The sequence below is a fragment of the Poecile atricapillus genome, chromosome 3, assembly GCF_030490865.1.
Source record: "Poecile atricapillus isolate bPoeAtr1 chromosome 3, bPoeAtr1.hap1, whole genome shotgun sequence".
Classification (NCBI taxonomy): Eukaryota; Metazoa; Chordata; class Aves; order Passeriformes; family Paridae; genus Poecile; species Poecile atricapillus.
The window spans coordinates 21,301,107-21,325,058 of NC_081251.1; the positions used below are offsets into that span (position 1 = coordinate 21,301,107).

General features: G+C 38.9%; 1 protein-coding gene across 4 annotated transcripts in view; it reads left to right on the forward strand.

The window, feature by feature from the left end:
* Positions 1–1,253: 1,253 nt before the first annotated feature.
* Positions 1,254–23,952, forward strand: part of MYOM2 (myomesin 2) — a 78,124-nt gene continuing 55,425 nt past the window's right edge. For 2 of the 4 annotated variants that reach the window (XM_058836264.1, XM_058836266.1), the window contains exons 1-10: positions 1,254–1,350; positions 6,239–6,318; positions 9,448–9,580; positions 10,565–10,684; positions 12,326–12,464; positions 12,644–12,801; positions 13,650–13,742; positions 23,071–23,159; positions 23,240–23,290; positions 23,569–23,733. In XM_058836264.1, the coding sequence (XP_058692247.1) occupies positions 9,474–9,580; positions 10,565–10,684; positions 12,326–12,464; positions 12,644–12,801; positions 13,650–13,742; positions 23,071–23,159; positions 23,240–23,290; positions 23,569–23,733 (922 nt within the window). In that variant the 5' untranslated portion in view covers positions 1,254–1,350; positions 6,239–6,318; positions 9,448–9,473. The remainder of the gene's footprint in view (positions 1,351–6,238; positions 6,319–9,447; positions 9,581–10,564; positions 10,685–12,325; positions 12,465–12,643; positions 12,802–13,649; positions 13,743–23,070; positions 23,160–23,239; positions 23,291–23,568; positions 23,734–23,952) is intronic. The other 2 variants (XM_058836265.1, XM_058836267.1) reach the window with 1 other exon arrangement.

Consider the following 23,952-nt stretch of genomic DNA (forward strand, 5'->3'; position numbering starts at 1 on the left):
TTTTCCACCTCTTGCTCTGCTTTCCTGTACGTATACATGAGAATAATATATGACTTAAAAAGAACATTGTTCATGTATCAGTGTCACATACCAAGCACTGGAAGAGATTGTCATGTAGTGACTTTGACCAGATTTCTATATAAGTAAATTGAAAATAGATCTTTTTATATCCAAATAATTTTAAGATCAATGAATTCTCTACCCTCTGTATGTTGCTGACTCACTGATTATTTGAGTAATTATGGGCTAAGTCATGAGGTGTGATTAGGTCTGCCATATAGCCAGGTTCTCCGTGTCATGTTGTCCTATTTTCAGACAGAATAAGAGGAATGTGATTAATTATTCAAGCTTGTCACAAAGCCTTGTCAGAGGTCCTACCCTTCCTTCCCTTCCTCCATTTGGGTGCAATCTCTGGGGTTGCCTACCACCAGAATGGGGCAGAGTGCCTGTTCCCAAGCCTGCCAGCTCTGCAGAGCCAGTGCTGCTACCACATGCCATCTGGACATGTCAGAGCCACCACAGTGGTGCCTTGTGGTTTCTGCACAGAAACCTAGGAGCCCTAAAGGCAGCAAGCGTCCATTTTAGTTAGTAATAATTGGGAACCATCAGGGACCACCAAGGTCTCACAGCGTTGACTGCTCTGACTGTATTTTTTCCTCTGCATGTTTATGTATCTGTGCATATTAAATTCTTCCCATTTTACCTACAAGACATAGAAAGATCTGTCTCAGTCAGATTGACTGGTGATGTAATAGAGATGGAAATAGGGGTTTTATACAACTAGTATGCCTTCATATGTTGCAGACATTCTCACATCCAGAGAGCTCTTAAGGAAGCAATAGGGAGGCTCATTTTACAGCCCAAAGCACCAAGGGAATCTCATGTCTCTACTAATAATATTCTGGAGTTTACTTCTCCTCACTGGTCTTCTAAGTTACTGATTATTTTAAAATTTCAAACTTTTCTAAATAAAAGATTCAAAGTGTTTTCTGACATTTAATTGCTTCCCATGTGCTTGGTGTTGCTGGGAAAAGAAACCCCACTTTTAACATAAACAACTTCCTTTTTAAGGAAGGAGTTATTTCTTTTATTAAAATACAGTATTAAACTGCATATAGGCTAATGCTTTTCTTTTGCCTTTATATCACTCTCTTATTGCATATCAGGCTGACCTCAGTTTTGGGAGAATCACTTGGTTAGTTCTAAATATAGCACTGCATCTGCCCTTAAATAGGACTGAAGGGGCAGTAGCCTTTAGAGAGGGGAATTATTTGTGTTCCTCGGGCAGTGTTTGCTAAGCTGGAAAAGGCTGGTCTTCCTCTCTGCTTTGCCGTTTTTCTATAACTTTTGGTAAGTCCATTTTCTATCCATATTTTTCTTGTACAGAACAATGAGAGTGCTTGTAAGAGGAGGCTGGGTGCTTCCCTGTAAAAAAAAAACAACTTTCCTCAGGGAAAACAAGCAATAAGTAGGACACAAATTAATTAATGAAGAGAAAAGCAAAACAAAAACATAAAGTAAGGTTGTTTTGTCCTGTGCATAGTTTCCTTTATTGTGCATTACATTTCCTCTGTTTCTTTCTGCATATAAAGAACTACATTAAAGAAATCCATAGCTTTATTCGTATGTATGCTTTTCCAATTACACAAATATTGGCAATACCACTTTCTTGTGAGCTTATACCATATGATTTTTCTGATGTCTGTGTGTAAATAATTAAGCATAAAACCATACAGTAGCTGGAAAAACTATTTGGCCTGTTGAAGAATGGGCCAAAAAACAATCTGCTTTTATTTTCTGTCTGCCATGCTTTCAAGTACACATTTCCAGAAGATGCGTTTCTGGTGTCTGTGTTGCTCTAAGCTAAGTGATATGTTCTGTGCCACATGAAAATTCCTGCTAAATACCACTGATAGAGTCTTGGGAAATCAAGTTCATGCTCTCGAAATTATGCCTGTGTGTTGATAATGCCTATGAGCTAATAAAAGTACCATAATGAAGGATAATGATTGTTGGGATGATGGGAAATGATTTTTATCATCTCACTGTCCAACATTTTTAGCTGTCCCATTGAAGGGAGATAATACACTTGCCAAGTGAAGGGAAGACTTCAAACTTTATCAGAACCTGTTTGAACTCTGTGTGTTTGGGATGTTAGAGTGGCAAGGATTCAAGTCAATATGGGCAAATTTAGCCTCATTTCATTCCCAGTCTTATATGATCATGAATTCATAAGGTAACATCCACATTCGTACCCTGTCTGGGATATGTACTGTTCAGATTCTATCAGAGACATGGAAAGAAAGTAAGTTTGGAAGCTTCCACTCCTTTCCTTCATGAGAATCACAGAAAATGCAAAGTTACATTCTTTTAAAAACTCATTAGAATACAGGAACTGGTGCTTCCCTCCACAAAAATTACCTTGCTGGAGGGAAGGGTACCCATGACTCTGCCTGCTGCTCATCTCCACAGAACAAAGGTCCTGACCAAGGGTTGTGGATAGGACTGTGACCACCCATTATATATTTCAAATTACCTCCACACTAACTATTCTGGCCAGAGTGTGAAGCAAGCCATCTGGGGACTATTACAAAATGAAGGTGTTCATCCTAATTAACCATAGATGTGCTGTAGCCAAATGATTGCATTAAATGGCTGAATCTACCTGTATGTCATTGAAAACATATGAAATAAATAAAAATGATAGGCAGAGCTGTGATGGCTGGTACTGTCAGCTGCTTGAAAATGTTGCTTTGCTGGATATTCAGATATGTAGACATAGAGAACTCAATTTTTAAAATTTTTTTAAAATTTTAAATTATGTTTAATAAAAAAGTGATGCATGCATTGTGGGGGATTATTTGACTGTTTAAAATCAATTGGTGAATTGAGGAAAATACTATTTCCATGAAAAGGAGGTGCGATCCGTAAACATAAAACCAACTGTGATGTAGCTAAAAAAATCAAAGAGAAAAACACAAAAGGTGTTCAAACTTGCTGAATGATATCTGGAATTCAGCAGAGTAAGCAAGTGAGAATTCCATATAATTTTTTATTTTTTAAATGATCAGCATTTGTGTTCTATTATCAAGAAAGCTAAAACTGAATTCTTATGCAGTCTGAACAAGATCTTCAATGGAAAGACTGAAACATATAAAATGACAGTATATTTGAGGTTTTTTATTCACAAAACATAATTTTCTGTGGAACATCAAAATATACACATGTGTACAGAGAAAAAAGACTGGAGAGACATACTAGAAATTCTGTCAAATCAGTTTTTTATCAAATTAGTTTCTTATCAAAATGGAGAAAAATTAACCAGATCCTCTACATCCCATTCTGTTTAGACTGCAGTGTCTAGAACTGCATAATGACTCAAGGTGGTTTTACAAGATTTCCACCAAAGGCAGTTTATGGGAGAAAATGATGATTTGCTATTAAGTCTACAATCTCTACAGCATGGATATAACCATTTGGAAAGGATCACATATTTTTTTAGGCAATATGGGAATTTTTTATACTGGTCATCAGGAACAACCAATTAATAGAAGGTGGCATTTTATTCTATCTTTCATTGTGCTATGTAGGTGATATGGATTTAAATATATTTCATCAATTAAATATCAGGGGCTTTTATGCACCATAGAAGTAAAAGTTGGCAGCTTCCTGAAAAAGCTTCACTTTGAACAATGTAGAGAACAGCTAGCAGAACAAGAGACAGACAGAGAAAAAATGTCTAAGTTGTGGGAAAAACAGAACATGCCCTCAAGTATGTGCAAATGGTCAAAGAAATTTCTGGCTATGTGAGGACAAGCAAGAACTTGTGAATAACTTTTGGCAGGTCTGCAGAATGCCAGGAACAGAGATGAGCAGAGAAGTGCATGTTGCATGGTACAGCACTGGCAGGTCAGGCTGAGAAAATACATACTGTACAGTGCATTGCTCATGACACGAGCCTTGTGAATCTGGGAATGCAAGCTGTCTATCTATGGCTAGTGCAGCCATGTTCTTCTTACCATGGCATTTGTCAAGCCATCCATCAATTTAGTTGGTTGTGTGCCTGCTCTCTGAGGCAATGTAAATGATCATGCTAGAATTTACTGCTTGTCCTTTAAAGCTTAAATTAACTCACTTATCAGACTAACAATGTTTATATCAGACCCTTGGCTTCTCTGCTCAAGAATGTGGCCCCTTGTCACGTGGTCCTAGATGATGGCTTTCTATTCAGATCAGTATTACTGTGTCACAAAACTATGCATATCCTGACCTGGGAGCTTGGCCTTTTACTCACGGTCAAGTAAAAGTTGTTACATACATGGTACAAAACATGAAGAAATACATATTTATGTTGACTAGTCTAATTCACCTATGGTTTATGCCATTAATCCTTAAGGACACTTTGGCTCAGGTAATATTTTTCTTTGTGTTTGTCTTGTGAGTGGTTTATACAGCACATAGATTGGTACACTTTATGTCCTTTTGATGTCCTCAGCATTTACAGTCATAGAAACAAATAGGAAAAATAATAATAATAAAAAGAGAGGAGTACAATGGTGCTACATTGCACTAACCATGTAAAGGTCAGATGAGACACCAAATGTTTTAGGACCAAGCTTTTTCCTATAATTCTAGGCCTTTTTCTTGAAATCCAGGGCTGTTCATAGGATGTGCATGGATGTAACTCAAGGGTTGTTTGTGACACAAAGGCCACGTATTTCAGCAAGGCCTCCAAAATTCTTGCAGTAGAACTTGGTAAATAAAACTTGAGATTTACTTTTTTTGTTTGTTATAATCAGTCAGATAATTAATTTGTATTTTTCTGGATTTAAGCTTTGTTGTTGTTGTTGTTATTGGACTCTCAATTTTCCACTGGGATTTTTTTCCCCCAATTTCTCTGCCAGACCACTTCCTTCATCTAATTTTTGAGTCAGTTCTACCAATTCACTTACCAGTGTAACTAGGTCTCCAGACACTGTCATTAATAAAAATTTTGCACTGGGGTTAAGCTGTCATCAGCATATCATGTTCTCTAACTTTCTTAGTGGTAGGTTGTCTAAATATTAGAATATATTTCAAACATGTCATATACATGTGTATCAGTGGAAAACTGGTAAAACTGTCAACATATTGTTCCTAGGAATACAGTATAAACTTCTTTTATCAGGAGCTCAATACCCTATATGCTGCTTTTACAGTGAGACTTCGATTTTGCTCTTCTGATACTTGTCTTTTCAGCCCTATTAAGTATTAAATACATACTCTGCAAACGTTTTTGTAATTAACTGGTGATTATTATTACATTTGGAATTGTTGCCAGGCAGCTCCCCTCTGTGTTAACAGAAGGCAAAGTGAGCCTGGATGCTAACAAGCTCAGTGAATTTCTTGTATGAAGGCTGTGAGAGAATGGCTACACTTGTTTCTGTACTAAAGGTGTTTGGGTAATGTGAAAAATATATGAACCCAAATTTGAGGAGTCCTGGGTGCTGACAAATAGAAGAAGATACACTAGTTAAAATGTAAGTTTTACATTTAGTGAAAAAAGCTGGACTGTAAATAGCAATGGTGTTTTCTCCTCTCCCAAAAATGAAAATAACTTAGACTCAACCATCCAGATAAATGGGATTTTCTCTACAATCCTTATAAAGTGGATCTCAGTGTGAATTATATACATAGCAAAATTTACATTGCATGTTGATAAATTCACAGAATTATTTAACATGGCCACATGTAAACATGAGTAGCGCTGAACAGTGGAGTGAGCTTAATCTGTATTTGTCTTTTGTACCTTCTTTGAGGCAAAAAAGGCTAATCAAAAATAGGAAAAAAAGGAAAATTATACCATTAATTTTCCAGTTAACATATGAACTAATGTGGAAATCCAGTGTCATATACACAATAGTCACAGTTAGCAGGAGGAAAACCAGTGTTTGATGTCTGCAGATGTAGCATTACATCATGTACAGATATCAAAACTAGGAGAAGCCAAAGCTGCTCGTGGGTCTGTGCAACTCTGCTCATGTAACCAAGACATTGTGTCATATGATGAGTTAATAGGTCCATGAGGGATCCATGTCAGCTCAGCATTGTATGAGGGCATCTTACTAAGGCAGCATCTCTGTGAGGTGCTGAACTAACTTGGGTCATGCTAACTTTCTTATTTCTCTATAAATGTGGCAATATATTTCTTTAATGCCCCCTAGTAATGTTGTAAACCTGTTTAATTTTTGTTTTGCAGTGTCTTGTGCTTTGCCTAAAGCTCTCATTACTGAACCTGTGACTTGTCATTCTCATATCTCTTGAAAAAGAGCAGAAAAGGTAACTCTAAGTTATGCAGAAGATGCAGTTATGAAGTGATAAATTGTAAAAATCTCTTTAGATCTCTGAACATTTTAAAATTGGATGTGACTTCTATTAAATATATGCACTGTTTGCTCCTTACTTTTTCTTGGAAAAGTAAAAGTAGCTGATATGAGAACATCATCATTTGGGGGCATCTCACTCTGCCCTTGGTTATCTGCAAGTAAGAATCAGACACAGTTACAGTTTTTCACTCTACTTCACCAATGACTAGCATTTCATTTTTTTTTAATAAATACTATATGCTGGAAATGTGGTGTATACTGTTATTTTAACTTAAGTGTTTTTTCTAAATTAATTTATAAGATTTCTATTCAAATCCCTTTGAGTTTTCATTTGTGTCATGGTTTTAAACCAGTAACTAAAAAATTACTTATTTCTTGCTGTGAGATATAGATTAGAACAAGAGCAAAACAGGCTTAAAACTTAAAAGTAATAGAGACAGTTTATAAGTAAACTACAAGAATAAGAACACTAGAATAAACTTCCAGAAAACCCTTTTATCTCCCACCACTTGACCATTTCTTTGTACACATGACAACATAGAGACAAAAAACTTTAGAACTTCGGTGGTTAAAAACAGTCCCATTTCTTCTTAGAGTCTTTTCAGTAGTCTTTGTAGAGAAACAGAAGTCTCTTTCTGCTAACTTACGGAGTTTCTCACAAGAAAACTATTTCTATTATAGTTTTCTATGGCTCTGATGTCAGCTGCCCGGAAATCTGTCATCAGTTCACTCCTCCCATTTCACATCACGATGAGGTGTGTATGGGCCATGAGTTTAGGGATGTCATTTTAAGGATGAGTTATTAAAAGGCAAAAGTCTTCTTCATTTGTCTCTGTGAGCTTTCTTGGAAAAACATTTTTCTCTTTGCCCTCAAGGCTTCAAAATCTTCACTCTACTCAATTCCAGCAACTCACAGTATAACAAGTACTTTCTCTTCGCTCAAAATACACACTTTGAATACTCTATTCCTCCCAATACTCTATCATGAATTAAAGGAGTCTTTTTAAAGTACTATTGTCCATCTCCATAGCTTCAACAGAAAGATATTTCAGCTGCAAAGCATCACCTTATTCCCTCTTTCTTATTTAAACTTAACTCTTTTCCTCACTGTTTTTGGTGGTTTTATGATGTCTTTTTCATGTTGATTGTCTCTCTCTGTCTTTCTGGGAAAAAAGAGTAATCTGTACGTTTATCCAGGTAGTAAAAGAATTAAAGCCTTAGAAAAGCTGCAAGTGTTCATGGTGTCAGGTTTCAGTCCAGCAGCAGAAACTACAAACTAAACCCGGCTGGCCGGCTCTGCTTCTCCCCCCCGCCCCGCTCTCTGCGGCCTTGTCCGGCCTGGAGGAGGGGGGGAGGAGGCCAAGACAGAGCCCTGTTACCTTTTCAGAAGCCGGAAACCAAAGAGAGCAAGAGACCTCTGACTGTACATCTTAAAGGGGTGTTCACAAGTTGACTTCACTTTTTAATGGTCAAGACTGCTGTCAATTTTAGAAATGACTGATAATTGGTCAGGAGGAAAAACTCCCATCAGCCACCAGCAGCTTCAACTTGCTTAGCTCCCAAAGCTGTCTTAAAGGTAAAGCTACCCCATGACAATTTGATATACATCATGAAGCTGCTTATTTATGCGACTTTTTGTTACAAATTTGGACTTTCGGTGTGGGTCTGAGGCAGGTTCTTCTTGGCTTGGTCCATGTCCAGGCAGGGCCAGACTGTGGGAAGCTGGAGACTGATTCTGCTGTGTCATTTCTGGGGCAGAAACTGATGTCCCTGGGGACTGACATAGGGTCCTGGTCTATGGGCAGGGTAGGAGGAACTCTGGGGGAGGCTGGGCTGGGACAGTCAGGTCCATTGCTGTCCTCAGGACCCTGACACACTCTTAATGTGTTCCCTGGGTGAGCTGGTGTTGCTTCACTTGCCATGGGTGCCCTGAGGTGGATCCCAGGCCGTGCCTCAGCCTGTGCCCTGGGTGCTGGCATGGAGTTGGCAGCCTGCACCATACAGGGAGCGTGACAGCAGGGACAGTCCCCTCAGCTTTTAGCAGGGTATTGGGTGTTACTGCAGTAATTTACCTGACTAAATCTTCATCTGCTTTATAGACTCATATTGGGAGCTTGCTTCTGTTGTCACCGAAGTGTAGGTGGCTTGTGGGGGAGGTTTTGGCTGTTCATTTGGGATCCCTCACCACTGCTTGGGATAAATGGCGCAGGAGTAGAGAACCCCATACCTAACTGAGATTGCAGTTATACAAGATGGCACCTACTTACAACATGGCTCATGATATTCCCCACTTTTGCAAGAAGTTGTCATCATATTTCTAATGAGCACAAAGACATGCAGGCACCTCTGTGTTCTTTTAATGATATGGTTGGTAATCTGCTTAACTCTAACTCAGTGGGAAACATGCTTTATCCCCCACACTGCTTCAGGAGCACCCTGAATATTTTTTAAAACCTTCTATCCAAATATTGATCAAAAACTATGCCATGCTTTGGAAAAAGAGTGCAAGAAGGAAACCAGAATGATTGATAGTCCAGAAAAAAGCCCACAAGGAAAGATTGCATGAGCCAGCTTTGTTGAGTTTAAACAAGACCACAGGAAAGAAAAGTAAAGAAAATCTTCAACAGGCTCACAAAAGTGAGCAAATACTGTCTATTTGTTGTCATGGTGAATTGGACAAAACGTAGGGAGCATAAATTGCCAAAATGGAAAAAGTGAAAAGTTTGAAGAGCAGAGAGCTGAAATGTCGAACAATGGCCAAAAACCTGTCAAATTTTCATCCCTGGAAATTTCTCTGGAGGCGTTAAATGACATCTACAAAGAAGGGGAAAAATGATCTAGGGAAATATCTTTTACACTATTATCTATGATTCTATAGCTCACACTGTATGACTGATAAGATACAGCCTGAGGTACCCACGTGTGTGGCTGATAGCTCTATTTGTCACAAATTGGTGCAATTTTATACATTTGGACATGTTCACACACATGTCTTCATATCAAAAAATATCAAACCAAAGTGTCTGAAATATATAGCTAAATGTCTGCATGCTAAATATATGGCTAACTTCACTCTCTGCAGGAATTGCTGGTTGTCACAGAGGAATTATGTCTTCAGTAGCAGTGCCATTTTACCAGAGGAGGCACAAGCACTTTGATCAGTCCTATCGCAACATTCAAACAAGATATGTACTTGAGGAATATGCAGCGAGAAAGTAAGTGTCATGTTTTGGGTAGTCAGTTCTTAAAAACAAGAAACCTTTCCTCTCAACCCCAAAAAAATGTGATTTCTACAGAATGAAAGTTTTGCACTTCATTTCATTGGCATGCTCCTTGTCTATATGCTCCCACCAGCATAGCTAAACTTCCTAGCAGCATTGCAAGATACCTACACAGCCCTTGTAGCTTAGGATCTGTCCTGTTTGGTACCTCTGAATTGAAAATTCTTCCTTGTAGGCTAAAATTGAAACTCTGACTTATGAAAAATTACTATGAAATTAAGTAAGTCACAGAAGCAGCTTTTTACCCATTCTTCCATATGACATGATGATATTCCTTCTCCTGAAGTTGGCTATAACTATAGATTTTGTGATTCAATTTCCTTTTTTTAAACTTAAATGAAAGCTCAATACTTCTCATTTGAAATCTCTGAATTTTAATCAGAAAATACACATTATTTATATGGTTGGTTGTGTGCCTGCTCTCTGAGGCAATGTAAATTGTTGTGAAACTTTGTATTGTGATTGCTTCAGAATCACCTTTCTCCCTACTTGGTAATTAACATGCCTACCTAGCTGGTCCAGATTCCCTTATGAAAGAGGACAGTTGCAGAAAGTTCAGTGAAATATAGAAAAGCTGAGATATAGACATTGCTGTGGGGAATCTTCATGGTTTGTGTGTTAGAAGGGCTGGTACCCTTGGGGTTCTCTGAAATGCAATCATTACACCTGAATGATTGAAGGCTGAAATAAATATAAATTTAATAGAATGAAATAAAACATCTAATGATCCCCTGTGACAGATGATAGGTATTAAGCCCTTGAAGGACAAGTGCAGTCAATGAAGATGCAAAGGTTTCTCACTGAAAAGTGCTCAGTCGTGGTGTTCAGCTCAATCAGCTCAAAGTAATTTCTTTGACGTTTGTGAGTTCATGTTTTACCTGAATTGCTGGATTATAACAATGTCTCTTATATTTGAAGGGCTGCTTCCAGGCAGGCTGCTTATTATGAATCATCTGGCTTGGGCAAAACAACGTGTAGACTTTGTGCCAGGAGGGCACGCACCTTGGCGCATGAAGCAATGCAGGAATCCAGGAAAAGGTAAAGCTCTGTTGGTCCAGTCTGACCTGCGTAGTGGCTCTGGTCCCAACTCTTTTGCCAAGGCTCTTTTCAGAGTTGACAAGACTGGAGGCTTCTCTGTCACTGTTCTTCACTAATCTATTTTGGCTGGAACACTAAATGACTGAGTGTCACTTTCAGTCTCATATTTCAACCCAGAGTTATTCCCCTGATCGTCACTCTGACCCTTGAAAACAGCTTTAAAATAAAAATAAATTAGAATCCACCTGGTACCCAGAACTCGTTTTGAACAGAGCCACTCCACTATTCCTAAATTGCTAATTTGCATAAATTTAAACGTTTTAAATTCTTTCCTGAATATCAAAAGGGATATTAGTGTCATGTCTCAGTTGCTGCCTTGATGAGAAGTCCCAGAGTAACTGTGCTGATGTCAATATTCCCCTTAGTGAATTTCACCGTTTCTGCTCTGCTTTGCTCTACAGTTACTGCACCAAAGACATGGAGGATTTATATTAAAGGAAGGAATTCTGTCTTGTTTGTAGAAAATATATTGTGCAAATCATATACATCCATTTGGTTCTGGTAATTGGATTGATTTGAAATATATAACCTCAGAACAGAAATCTCTAGGAAAATGAAATAATTTTGTTTAATTTAGGTTTTAAAAACTGTTTTTTATTTCAGCAATATTAGAAAAAATGGCAAGACATGGTTGGTATTTAAAGTACATTGAAATGTACTTTATGAAGTATGAAGAATTAAATTGTTTTTAAGCATCACATAAAAATATCTTGATTTGTTGAATTTCATGGAAGTTTTCTTATTTGGGTTATGCTTTCAGAGTCTTGCCATGTGTTGACTATATTGACAGACATGTTAGAAATATCTGATATTCAATACCTTCTTTTGTCCTGGGAAGGAAAAGAGTAGCATAAGCTGTTTACTGAATCAGCATGAATGAAGGAAACTGAGCTAGCTCCTCCTAAAAACGTTTATGAGTTAGGATATTTTCAGGAATTCTGAAAAGTTTATGGAGTTAGGTCTTCAGGGAGCAACTCATAAATTTGTCAAAACTTTATATTTTCCTGTTAGTTTCTATAATACTTCCTGCTCATCCTTGTCATGGGACAGCTTTTTTTTTTTGCATGCAACTATTTATCAAATCCTTGTGAACTCCTTGGTCTGTATCTTTCAGGTGAGGTCAGGTGATACAGCCCATGGAGCTGCAACAGCTCCGAGGTTCTAAAGCTTCTAGAACTAAAGGTGCTATGTAAGCAAGGCACAACTTTTAACAGGCTGTGAACAGGCACAGAACTTGCTGTCACTCATCTGCCTTCTTGTGTCCATGGAAATGAAAATCACGGGCCAGAAGGAGGCCAGGCAGGTTCTTGATCTTGGTTACCAAAGGACAGTGGAGAACCATGTCAATGCAACCACAGCAGAAGTCAAGACTTAGAGCTATGGCCTCACAAATACCAGGGGAAAGAATATGAAGAAAATTCACAGGATCTCACATACTCAGGGTACACAGATAGATGCTAAGAATGATTCCTAATTTTGCATCCTACTGATATGGTTTCAGAGTCTTTTGTTGCCTGATGTGTTTCAGTGACAAACTTAAATCTTCATAACGGTTACCTGATTTATTTTCTTGTCCCACAGGAGTCATGAGCAAAAGTCTCATGTAAGTGATGAGAAAAGAATCCGTTTTGCCAGTGAGTTGTCTGCTTTGGAAAAAGAGATTCACACAGCCAGGCACCGTGCTCGAGAGCATCTGGATAAACTTGCTGTGCAAAGAATGGTACCTGTAGAATCTTTTTGCAAAAATTTTTCCTATGTAAAAATAATTACAAGATATATTGAAATTTAGGCCTGTGCTTCAAATATGAGTAGTTATTAAGCACCTTTTGTGAATTTGAAGTTAGATCTCCTACCCTATTTGAGGCTGGTGCCAGATGCTTCTTTTCCCTTATTTAATAGGTAGAAGAAAATATGGCTCTGGAAAGACATGTCATTGAAGAAAGAATAAGTCGAGCCCCTGAAATTCTAGTGCGCCTGAGGTCTCACACTGTCTGGGAAAAGATGTCTGTGAGCCTTTGCTTTACAGTGCAAGGATTTCCAACCCCTGTTGTACAATGGTAAGAGACTGGCCTTTCCTAGCCCTCTAAAAATGTTGTTAAGCTTTTTTCATTTGAAAGTTATGCCATAGCTGATAAGTGTCATGCATATAATGGCTTTGTTAAATCCCCTTTATAATCCTCCTAGATGTGCTGGATCGTAGCAGTTGATACTGCAGTGGAAGGAGTGGGAGGAAAACTTGCTGAGTGGCCCCGTGCAATGTGAGAAGCAAACTCATGCATTTCAGAAGGCTGACAGTGGAAGGCATTCCAGTCTTTCTGGACATTGAGTTTCCTGTACACAAAGTAGCAAATGGCAAAATACACAGAACTCACAGGCTGCTTTCTAAGCCTGGATAAACATGCACAGCACCACTGTTGTAATGGGCTGTATCTGTGGTCACATTGTGTTAGCTTCTGTTGAGGAGGACATAAAGGTCCTTGCAGCTGTCCTCCTCTCTGGGCAGGTGCTGTCCTTTATATATGAAAACCTCAGGCTGCACTGTAAAGACCTAACACAAGACATAATTCTGTTGCTGCTCCCCATTTTTGTGCTGAAGCATTTTACTGTGGTGCAAGATAAAGTTTGCTTCCCATCTTGTGTCAGGACTAGTGGACTTGAAAGTTCAAGCCCCATGCCATCTTCTCTTTACTTTTTTCCTCATCTTCTTGACTGAGTGCACATCTCTTTCCACTTCCTTGCTGCTATGATGGTCCTGCTTTGCCTTCATGGCCCAATATGTACCTATCCATACATACTGGAAAATACTCCATGGAAAGAGTGAGAGTTCAGAAAATAGTAAATGATATCTTGAAATGAATAAATAGTTGCTGATATTTATGAGTTGTATTTTTTTCTTGATTGTCAGGTACAAAAATGAGGAATTGATTTTTCCTGCAAGTGATCCAACAAAGTATAGAATTGAAAGTAAATATGGAGTACATGTGTTACATATAAACAGGTAAATCTTTCTCAAGAATACAACAGTTTTTTTATACTCTATACAAAGAATTTTATATCAAATACAATTAAAAATTCACACAAATGCTGAATCGTTAAATTCAACACACTTTTCTGTTGGTATTCACTTTTAGGCTGGAGAAGGTTCACTGAGTACCTGAATATTAGATTATGAAAATGAAATCATAAGTTAGATATTTGTATTCATTAACTTCAGCAATCTACAAGATATAATAAGAAAAGGCAAGTAGCTGAAAAAATGGTAGTTCCTTTATTTATTAGAATTATATCTTCTCAGCATTTGAAGTGGAAGATTTTATGTTCTTGTCATGATGAAACTCTTTTAGGTAAACAAAATTATAGCTGGACAGGGCAGGGATACATAGCTGTATTTGTTTTACTGTATGGTAGGTTCTGCTTACTTTTTCATCTCCTTTATTTTTTTACTTCCAAAAAGTAAGGAAGTGTAAATTACTTTTTAAAGGTTCTAATTGATTTAATTTTATTTTTTCAAAATGTTAACTTTGTGATATAGAACATGCTTGATATAACAGCTTCCCATAAACTAATCCCATGCTTTCTGAAACAAATGAAAGGTTACATGACTGCGTGACTTGATGTAAGTATTTTTATTTTTATTTATTTTATTTAAAAAAAAAAACAAAACCCAAATAAAAGTGTTGACTGCAATATTTAAAAAGAAAATTAATATCTAGAACAGAGACCCTTTTAATTTCTCCAGAACATGAGCATCAGCTGTGCTGAAACAGCTGGAATATTTGTGGCTAACACTTGGCTGGCCAAACATTTAATCTTCTATCCTGTCTCCATCTGTTAGCAGTGGAAGCAGCCCTGAGCACAGCCTTGTTGCATGAGTACAGAAAATAAGTGCATCATTCCTTCTGCTTTTGGGAAAAACTTCTTGCCTTTGTCATCCTGCAGCCAAGTCCAGCCCAGCTGTCAACCTTTTCATAGCTCAGGATGGGAGAAACATATCCCTGTAGAGAGAACCTGGCAGCAAGAATCACCAGGTTGTTGCTTCCTAAGATGCTTCAAAGGCACCCAGTCTTCTACCCCCAGGATAACTTATTAACTGCTCTCTGTACCCATGAAACCTGTCCATACCGCTGTTTCTTCCCACCAACATTACTTTTGAAGACAGTAACAGGAGGTTAAAATACAAAAACAGCTTGTCCTTTTGCATTCCTCTCCCTTTTAGCAGGGAAATGGAAAACTCTCTCCTTTGTCTGGATATGTGTGAGTGCCATTCAGGAGATGAAACTTTGGTCACTTCCTGATGGTGAGTGATTGTGACTGTTTATTTCCCTTGGTTAGCCACTCCTGAGGAACTGCTTGGTCAGTCCAGATGCCAGTTTGTGGTATATAAGTTCCCTTGTGACATTTTGGGAGTAAATATATTTTAGAAGAAATGAGAATCAGTATTGATGCTGCTTTCTGTGCATGTGTAACCATCAGGCTTCAATTATTACCATCAAGGGTAATAATGGCTTGCATGCCCTTGGTGCTTTTTATCTCTTTTCTCTGTGGTTATCAGCCATGTAGGCAAAACTAGCTTTGGGAGGTTTAGACCCAGTTGGATTTCAGGCAAGTTCAGACATATCACAGAGTCATTTATTGGCACCCACTTGGGTTTCCCCATCCCGTGTCTGGTAGTCCCAGACCTGTATGTACTCATGCAGACTCCCTCACATTCAACCAAGCTGCCATCTTCAGAGACTCTTGCTCCATTTCTCTTTCATTCTGTTTGGCAGTGTGGTCTTTTTTCCACCTAAAAGTTCCAGGCTGCTCTCCCACAGATTTCCCTTCTACACTTAAAATATTACTGGGGGATGGTTATGATTTATACAGTTTATTAAATTAGAATTTCTAATTTAAATATTTTTTCTTTATTGCTAATCCATTTTATTTCAAAACTTCATCATCAGTTGTATTTTCCATCCTAAAAACCAGAAAATGGACACTCAGGAAAGGGAAGTGAATACTTTTGCTAGTGAATAATTAACATTAAGTGTATCTTGTATTGAAAGAAATAGATATATAGATAATGGTTAAATTATATAAATGATTAATGTTTTTATACAAATATGTCAATTAATTCTGTATCTTCCATTAATATCTTTGTGCACTTATATTTTGTATTTTATGAATAATTTATTCTTCTGGGAGGTGGAGCCACCAGGAGTTTCTTCCTATCCACTTTTTCTCTTGTGCTCTTCTCAGCTGTTCATATTAAAGTGCTGAGCTGAATGTAATCCTATCCACAGCCGCTCAGAACGGCCTTGGAATTTCTTGGCTACTTTTCTAGCACTTCAGCGAAGCCCAGGGAGTGAACTTTTTCCTTCTGATGCAAGTGTGATATTTATTCCCGTGAGTATTCCCTGATCCCAGTGGAAACATTCTTGAGGCAATGAAACCTTACCATCACCTTGTTGTCTTAAAGTAGTAACTGGACACAATTTCATCTCCCACTGTTTGCTGCTCTCCAAAACCAATAAGCCTATACCGTAATGAGATAATTTTAATTTCTCTGTCTCATATTTTTTATGATGCAACATTCTCAATTACCACATTTTCTGTGTGCATTCAGTGCTATTATGATCATATAGTGTCTTTTCCTTGCTCCTTTTAAACTTCTTGAAATGAGAGTTTGAGCTCAAGATCTCCCTTGAGCAGTAAAGAAAAGGAGTTTGGAGTTCAAGTCTATTTTTTGCACATCTTATAATTATAGCAGAAGTGATATGCACTGGGGTAGTGGTTCATCCCATCTTTCAACTCTCATCTGATAGGTTATTAGGAGGAGACTGTGAGGAATCCTTGGAGGAAAAGCTCAAGGTAGTTGAAATGAATCATACGTGTCTGAGAATGTGCGGGTTTATTTAAAATGTATTTTTTATCCCACATAATTTAACTGTGGATAGGCACATATTACAAGAAAAGATTTCTGTATAAGCGGTAGTCAAAATGAAGGCGGTCTAGCTGCAGAGTATTTTCCATCTTAGTGAGTATTTTTGTAATTAACAGCTGTGACATTTTTAACTTCTTAGTTGCTACTACTTGTTTAGCAACAGAGTTGGGCTTTTTTGTTTCTTTGTTTATTGTGATGACTTATTAAGTGGATAAATTGGTTTTATTCAGCTGTGGTTGGCTGTAATATTCCCGGCTACGTTGGCTGGTGCGTGGAGGAGACAGCAGGATACCTGAGGTATCGTGCCTGGGGTATTCCTGATCCCAGCCCTCCGTGAGCGGGAGGCTGAGCTGAGCTGGGCTGGGCTGCAGGAGCGGGGAAGGACATTCCACTTCCCAGAGCGCTGCCAGTGTGGTGTGGCCGCACAGATTCATAGGGCTCAAGATTTCACAGCATTTTGCCTTTTGTTAGGGGCCTCTCCTTTTCCTGTTTAATGAAGTCACAGCCTAGCAGTGCGTGTCACGGCGGAGGAGGAGGTTTGCAGCTGCACGGGCAGAAGCGTGCGGCAGAGCCAGCAGAGTGCAGTGTAACACCTGAGCCAGCAGCCCCCCATCTGCCGCTCCATCCTCAGCCCGCTTCAAAAGGAAAAGATTAAAAATTGAATGAACCCTCTCTTCTAGCTTTCTCGTTTAACAAATGACCCTGTGCGGTCAGTAGAGTGCTATTTCAGTTTGATTAGGCACAAAAGGTTTGAGATGATTTAATCTGGAGAGGCACAGAGCGAGGCGTGCCCTTCCTCGGCTGGAGGTGGAAGCAGAGCAGAGCAGAGGTGTTGAGACAAAGGCGATCCTCTGGCGTAGCCCCCAGAGCCTTTGAGCTGTGCAAGGTGGGTGGGTGATAGACTGCAGCTCCCTGGGTTCTGCAGGTACGCAGTAGCAGTGGCTGTATAGCCAGAAAAATGGTGTACTGCTCTCCTTTCCTTGCTGAAAGGTAAACAACAGTCCCCAAATATGTGACCTTCTGACTTGTCAGTCACTGTCCCCTGTAGCTGCAGTAGCTGTGGGCTTGAGGAAGTGACCACCACATAACAGAGACCCTTCTTCCTTAAACATGAAATCCAACCAAACAAAAAGAGACAGATTCATTCTGACTGGAGAATCAGGAGATGGCAATTCTGCAGAGTATTTCCAGATTTTGATATCACAAAGCCATAACACCGAAAATTTTGTCATTTGGATCCAAAGGAGTAATTTTTAACTCTGTAATTTACTACATACTGCCTCGTGTTCTTTACATGCACTGAAATGTGTTCTAATTCAGGCAAAGATGCTGTTTCACTCTTAACTCCTGTGTTTAAATCTACACTAGGCAGCTGGATGAATATATGCATCTTAAATAGATGTTTCTGCCTGGGGAATATTCCCCATACAAGTATTAGCACTTCAGAACCTCATGTGGATTCAGAGCAATTTAATTTTCACAAAAAAGTATTAGTACCTTGGGACAGATACAATTCTGCACTCACATTTTATGCTACCTAAATGTACTCTATGCATATTTTATCTGACCTTTGTAAAGGCTGAAAAACACCATAAAACAAGAATAACTGTTAGACCACACCTTGCCTCCTGGGTACTTCAAATGTAGTTTCTAACTGGTCTTGACTCAGTGCACTTTACAGTGCAATTTAGGAAATCTAAGATTCTTTTAGCATACAAGGAAACAGATAATTTCCAGGATAATCCTCCATCTGAGCATTATCTGGCAGAAAAGTCATAACCTTATGTAACTTGCTATCCTATCCAACTCTCTTCAGAGTGGATATGAAACAAAAGCACTGTCTAGCTCCTAGCCACTAAAACTCTACATTTTCAATATAAGATTTAAAGGTGTTTCAGTGAGTACTAGGCTGTCTAAGATGGTTTATTTCTCTTCTGGAGAGTCAGATGAGTGGTCACAGAAAAGACATATAAATTGCTTTCAAAGCAGTCAGCTACAGAAAATGGGTAGAGTTCTTATGAACTCTTAACCAGCAAGAAGTGTCTGGCCTGTGGAGTTGCGTGTTCATAATAACAGTTAGAACCTCATAGAACCTCATTTCTCTTCATAAAAAATCAAAGCATGCTGTGAGAATGTGGTCAGCTATTTGGTCAGTTGCTTCTTTCTCATGTTCTCTCTAAGAAAATTAATTATAACTCTATCACTAACTTTTGTCAAATATTTGCTTTCAGATTTTGAGCTCCCTTTGGCTAAAGATATGACCCTTTTGTGAATCTGCTGTCTGTTCTAGATACATTTAAGATCATATTCTGTTTTCTCTACCTTGGACACCATCACAAACAGAAAATTCTCATCAAAAATGTATTTTACTGTTTATTAGGAGAGCAAAACTATGGGGAGGGTATTGAGATGAGCACAGATATATATCCATTTGAAAAGTTAATCAGGTATCTGCCATTCTACTTCTTCATTTTTAGGAGACAACTTTGCAGTTCTTACACCTTTAAATTTCTAACACTTTGAGTGGTTTGGCACAGTTTGGGACCCCAAATGAGTTCACAATACATGTTTCTCTGTTTTCTGGTTTATTTTTAGGCCACCTGTTATTTAACAATAAATTTCTCTTTAGATCCTAAATCCTGTGTAATGCTTACAGATATTGGTTCCTATTTGACTATTTTATCTGTTCTGCTGAAAAATGAAGCCAACACTGAGAGCAGATAATGACTGGTTTAAAGTGAGATTTAATCAGAGTTAACCTCAGTCAAGCAATGCTTATCTTTTAATCTTTGTTGTTAACACTCTATAGCAACAACAAAATGTTAAAGAGTAGTTAAATTGGATTTGAGAGAAGTGAAGCAGCCTGAAGTAATTCTCTGATTATGTGAGGAAATGGCCTAGTGCAGCAGTGCTGGTATGATGTTCATCACTCATATATGAGCTGAGTTCTGTGTGCTGTCTAAATTATGTCTGGGCCAGGGAGGGATCTGGCCTGATCAGCATACACAGGGTGGCTCTCCCAGCAATGTCCTGCCAGGTGTTAGCGTGCACCGTCCTTTGGGAGGGTCTAGCTCATCCAGGAGAAACCTGAGCATGCAGGTAAAGACACTGTGCATCTCTGTAAGTCTTTTGCAAGATGTGGGTTGGGTTGTGGCTTGAAGGGCAGGAAGCCTCTATAGGGCAGGTACCTGGGGGCAAGGGCAGGCTGTGGCATATACCTGCCAGCAGTGCCTAGGAAGTGCACTCCTGGCTCTTCCTGACAGAGCAAATTAAAGGCATGCTCTACCACAGTGACCACCTGGCGTGAGCTACACTAATTTTCTTACCCTTCAGGACAGGGCTGCCAGACATCTAGAGTGCTTTCTGGAAAAGGTCCCTTACTATCTCCTGAGCTGTGTGTGGGAATCCTTTTGGTGAGCTGGAGCACACCAATGCTTGGCAAGGGCTGTTCTAAAACATCGACATTAGGACAATCAAGATCCAGTTTCTGGGGATGAATGCTATTCAATTTGCCAATGTGTAATATATGTTATTGAATATACTACGTACTATATTTACACTATTCACTGTATATTCCATATATAGTTCCTTAAATTAGGGCTATAGCAGAGTGACAAAAATGCCTTACAGCTCCAAAACAGTTAATTCTGCAATGCCCTTTGTAAGAAACTTTTGAGCCTCTTCATTTGCTGTTAACTTGTTATGTTATAGTAAGATACTGTACCAGACTGTCATAAATGCATGAACTAAGTACATTCCAGTATAGAGGCATAACATGCCTTAGGAAATTGTCCTGTACTGCAGTTTTATATAGCTTTTCGGCATTTTATTACACAAGTGTTAAATAGTGTGAAACTGGGATAGTAAAAATAATGTTCTGCTTTTAAAAATTCATAGCAAAGAAGTGTTGTCAAGTCTGACATCTCTCAAACAAGTCCAGGATCAATTAAGCTTTATATAGCTCTGGGAACAGGTATTGCAATTTCTTTAAAATCCTTCATGAAAATAAACTGTTTAATAACATCCAGCCCAGAGAATGGTGATGAATGAGATTACATCCAGCTAGTGGCTAGTCACAAGTGGTGATCTCCAGTGCTCAGTGTTGGAGCAAGAACTGTTTGATATTGTCAGTGATGTGGATAAGGGGAGCGGGAGCAGCCTCAGTCTGCAGATGTCACCAAGTTGGGTGGGAGTGTTGATCTGCTGGAGGGTAGGAAGAGTCTGCAGAGGGATCTGGACAGGCTGGATGAATGGGCTGAGGCCAACTGTTTGAGGTTCAAGAAGGCAAAGTGACGAATTCTGTCATTGGATGGAAACAACCCCAGGCAGGGCTACAAGCTGGGCACAGAGTGTCTGGAAAACTGCCTGGTGGAAAAGGACCTGGAAGTGCTGGTGACAGCAGCTGAACATGAGTCAGTGTGTGCCCAGGTGGCCAAGCAGGCCAAAGGCATCCTGGCCTGTGTCAGCAGTAGTGTGGCCAGCAAGAGCAGGGCAGGGATTGTCCCCCTGTACTGGGCACTGCTGAGGCCACACCTGGAGTGCTGTGTCCAGTTCTGGGCCCCTCACTGTGAGAAAGACACTGAGGGGCTGGAGCGAGTCCAGGGAAGGGCAACGGAGCTGGGGAAGGGTCTGGGGCACGAGTCCTGTGAGGAGCAGCTGAGGGAGCTGGGGGTGTTTAGCCTGGAGAAAAAGAGGCTTGGGGGTACCTTGTTGCTCCTACAACTGCCTCAAAGGAGGTTGTAGCCACGCGGAGCCAGGCTCTTCTCACAAGTAACAAATGACAGGACAAGAGGAAATAAGCTCAATTATAACAGGGAAGATTTAGTTTAGATATTAGGAAAAATTTCTTCACTGAAAGGGTTGTTAAGCATTGGACCAGGCTGTTCAGGGGAGTGGTTGAGTCACCATTCCTGGAAGATTTCAAAAATCATGTAACTCTGTCAGGAAGTCATGTTTTAATGGTTTAACATGATGGTAAGTGATGGGTTGATAGTTGGACTTGAGGTACTTAGAGGTCTTTTCCAAGCTTAGCAATTCTATGGATTAAATTCTTTTAAATTGTTTTTCAGTCTCAGTGTGCCTCTCCAGACTGTACTAGGGTTTCCTACCCATCTGCAGGCTTTTTGGTTATGTAGTCTAGTCTTGAGACTTACCCTTATGTCTTTGATAATTAATTGTATAATAAAATTTATAATTGATTTCTTGGTTTTGTGAAATATGTGGCTGAAGGATTGCCTCCAGGAGGAGCTATTAGACCTGTAAATTTAGAGAGATAAATCAAAATTTAATGGAACTATCATCAAGTTGTGCTTTAGCCATCACAGTACATGTAGTATCATTTTTATGATATGACACTGTCCAGAACATATGTATGAAGCCAACAATAAGTGTCTGATGTGTCTGTAACAGCTGTTACATACTCCAAATTTGGCATCCTGTTATCAATTTCCATAAAACACTCTTACATATTCCTTCTCCCACATATGGGATATATGACCTCTTAGAGGACAAGTGTAATCAGAATTTCATCACTTGGCAGATGCCAAGAAGACACAAATTGTTGTTCTGAGAGGAAACAAAATGAATGCATGCACAATATTGTATCTCATAATTGAAAATTTTTGAGAGGCCTCCATTAAATTTAATACTAAATATTATTCCTGGTGGATTCCTTTTTAAATAAGAAAAGAACTGAAGCATCAACGTTTATACCTACATCTTAACAACTGGTCATATATGTACTCATAGAACTTCAAGGAAGGAAGTAAAACACAATCAGTGTTTTGCACCAAGTAAATATTTTTTGCTTTATATTTTTTTATATTGTCCTTGCATAATGAATCATTTTTCTCACCAAAAGATACAACAAACCAAGCCATGTATGCACATAAACAATTTTGATCAGTGTTCCTGATTTTTTAATCGTTTTCCTGGTCTGAGATATGAGAGAGGCAAGAAATACTGCTGTCTGCCAGCTGGGAATAGCCATAGAAGGCAGAATTTTAGAAAGAATTACATATACTATTTTTCCATGTCTCTCTCCCAGAGAGGCAAGGGCAAGATGGATTAAGGAAGGCTACATACAGAAAGGGAATAGCCAGACTGGCATTGTCCAGCTGTCTCCTTTTGATCATTCTCTAAAGGCTGTTTCCGGTTTGCTCAAGTTAATGCAGCCTTCACACCAAGCTCGATAAAACTGCAGTTAAAAACAGTAGCGGCTTTCTGATTTTCTTTCATTGATGTCTTGCATTGTGCAGAAAGCAAACACTTCTACACTTTCCGTACTAGTAAAGAGCTTTATACACTTTCCTTAAGGTTGACACCATTTGACCTGTAATATCAATCATTAAGAGAATTTTTACTTGCATGAAGAGACATCTGGCTTTCTCCTCTCCCTTTTCAGAGCTGACTTTGATGATTCTGCAACCTATTCAGCAGTTGCAACAAACGTCCACGGTCAGGCATCAACTAATTGTGCTGTGATTGTGCGAAGTAAGTCCTACTTTATATTTAAAACAATAAATAAATATAGTCCTCATGTCAATGAATGTTTCTTGTATGTTTATTTGTAGGGTTCAGAGAGGATGAAGAGCCTCACCCAGCTGCGATAATGCCCTTCCACTGTAAGCCTTTTTATCCTATTTGCTTAGATAATTTATGTCCTCTTGTCAGAGTAATGTTTTACAGATTAGAAAACTGGATACAACTTGCTTCTTCTGACTTTGCTCTTTAATAGTTGAGTTATAGCAGGAGCTATCCAGATGCTCTTGCTTTTCAGCTTGAATTTCTAGATCAGCATACAGTATAACAGAAAACTCCATCTCCTGGTCAGATCAGACACTTATCTGTGCCAAGTACAATTAACTTGTACTCAATAATGCTTTCATTTTCTCATGCATAGTGCCCCTGTCATATGATGTTTGCTTCACCCACATTGACGTGCAGTTTCTGGAGAAGTTTGGAGTCACTTTTGCAACTGAAGGGGAGACACTGACCTTGAAGTGTTCTATGCTGATTACTCCAGAGTTGAAAAGACTAAGACCTCGTGCTGAGTGGTATAGAGATGGTAAGTTATTACATTGAATAGAATCTACCTGGAAAATGCTGGAGGAGACATTGAGGATACAGGTCAGGTTTAGAGCATCATATTCTCAGAATTAAATCTGGAATAGAGAAAAAGAAGTATCTCTAGTTAGAGTTTATAGTTCTGCACTCTCAATTAAGTGACTTGGTCAATGTTTTCTTGAGCACACTTTAACAGCAGGAGGAGATAACCTCATATTGC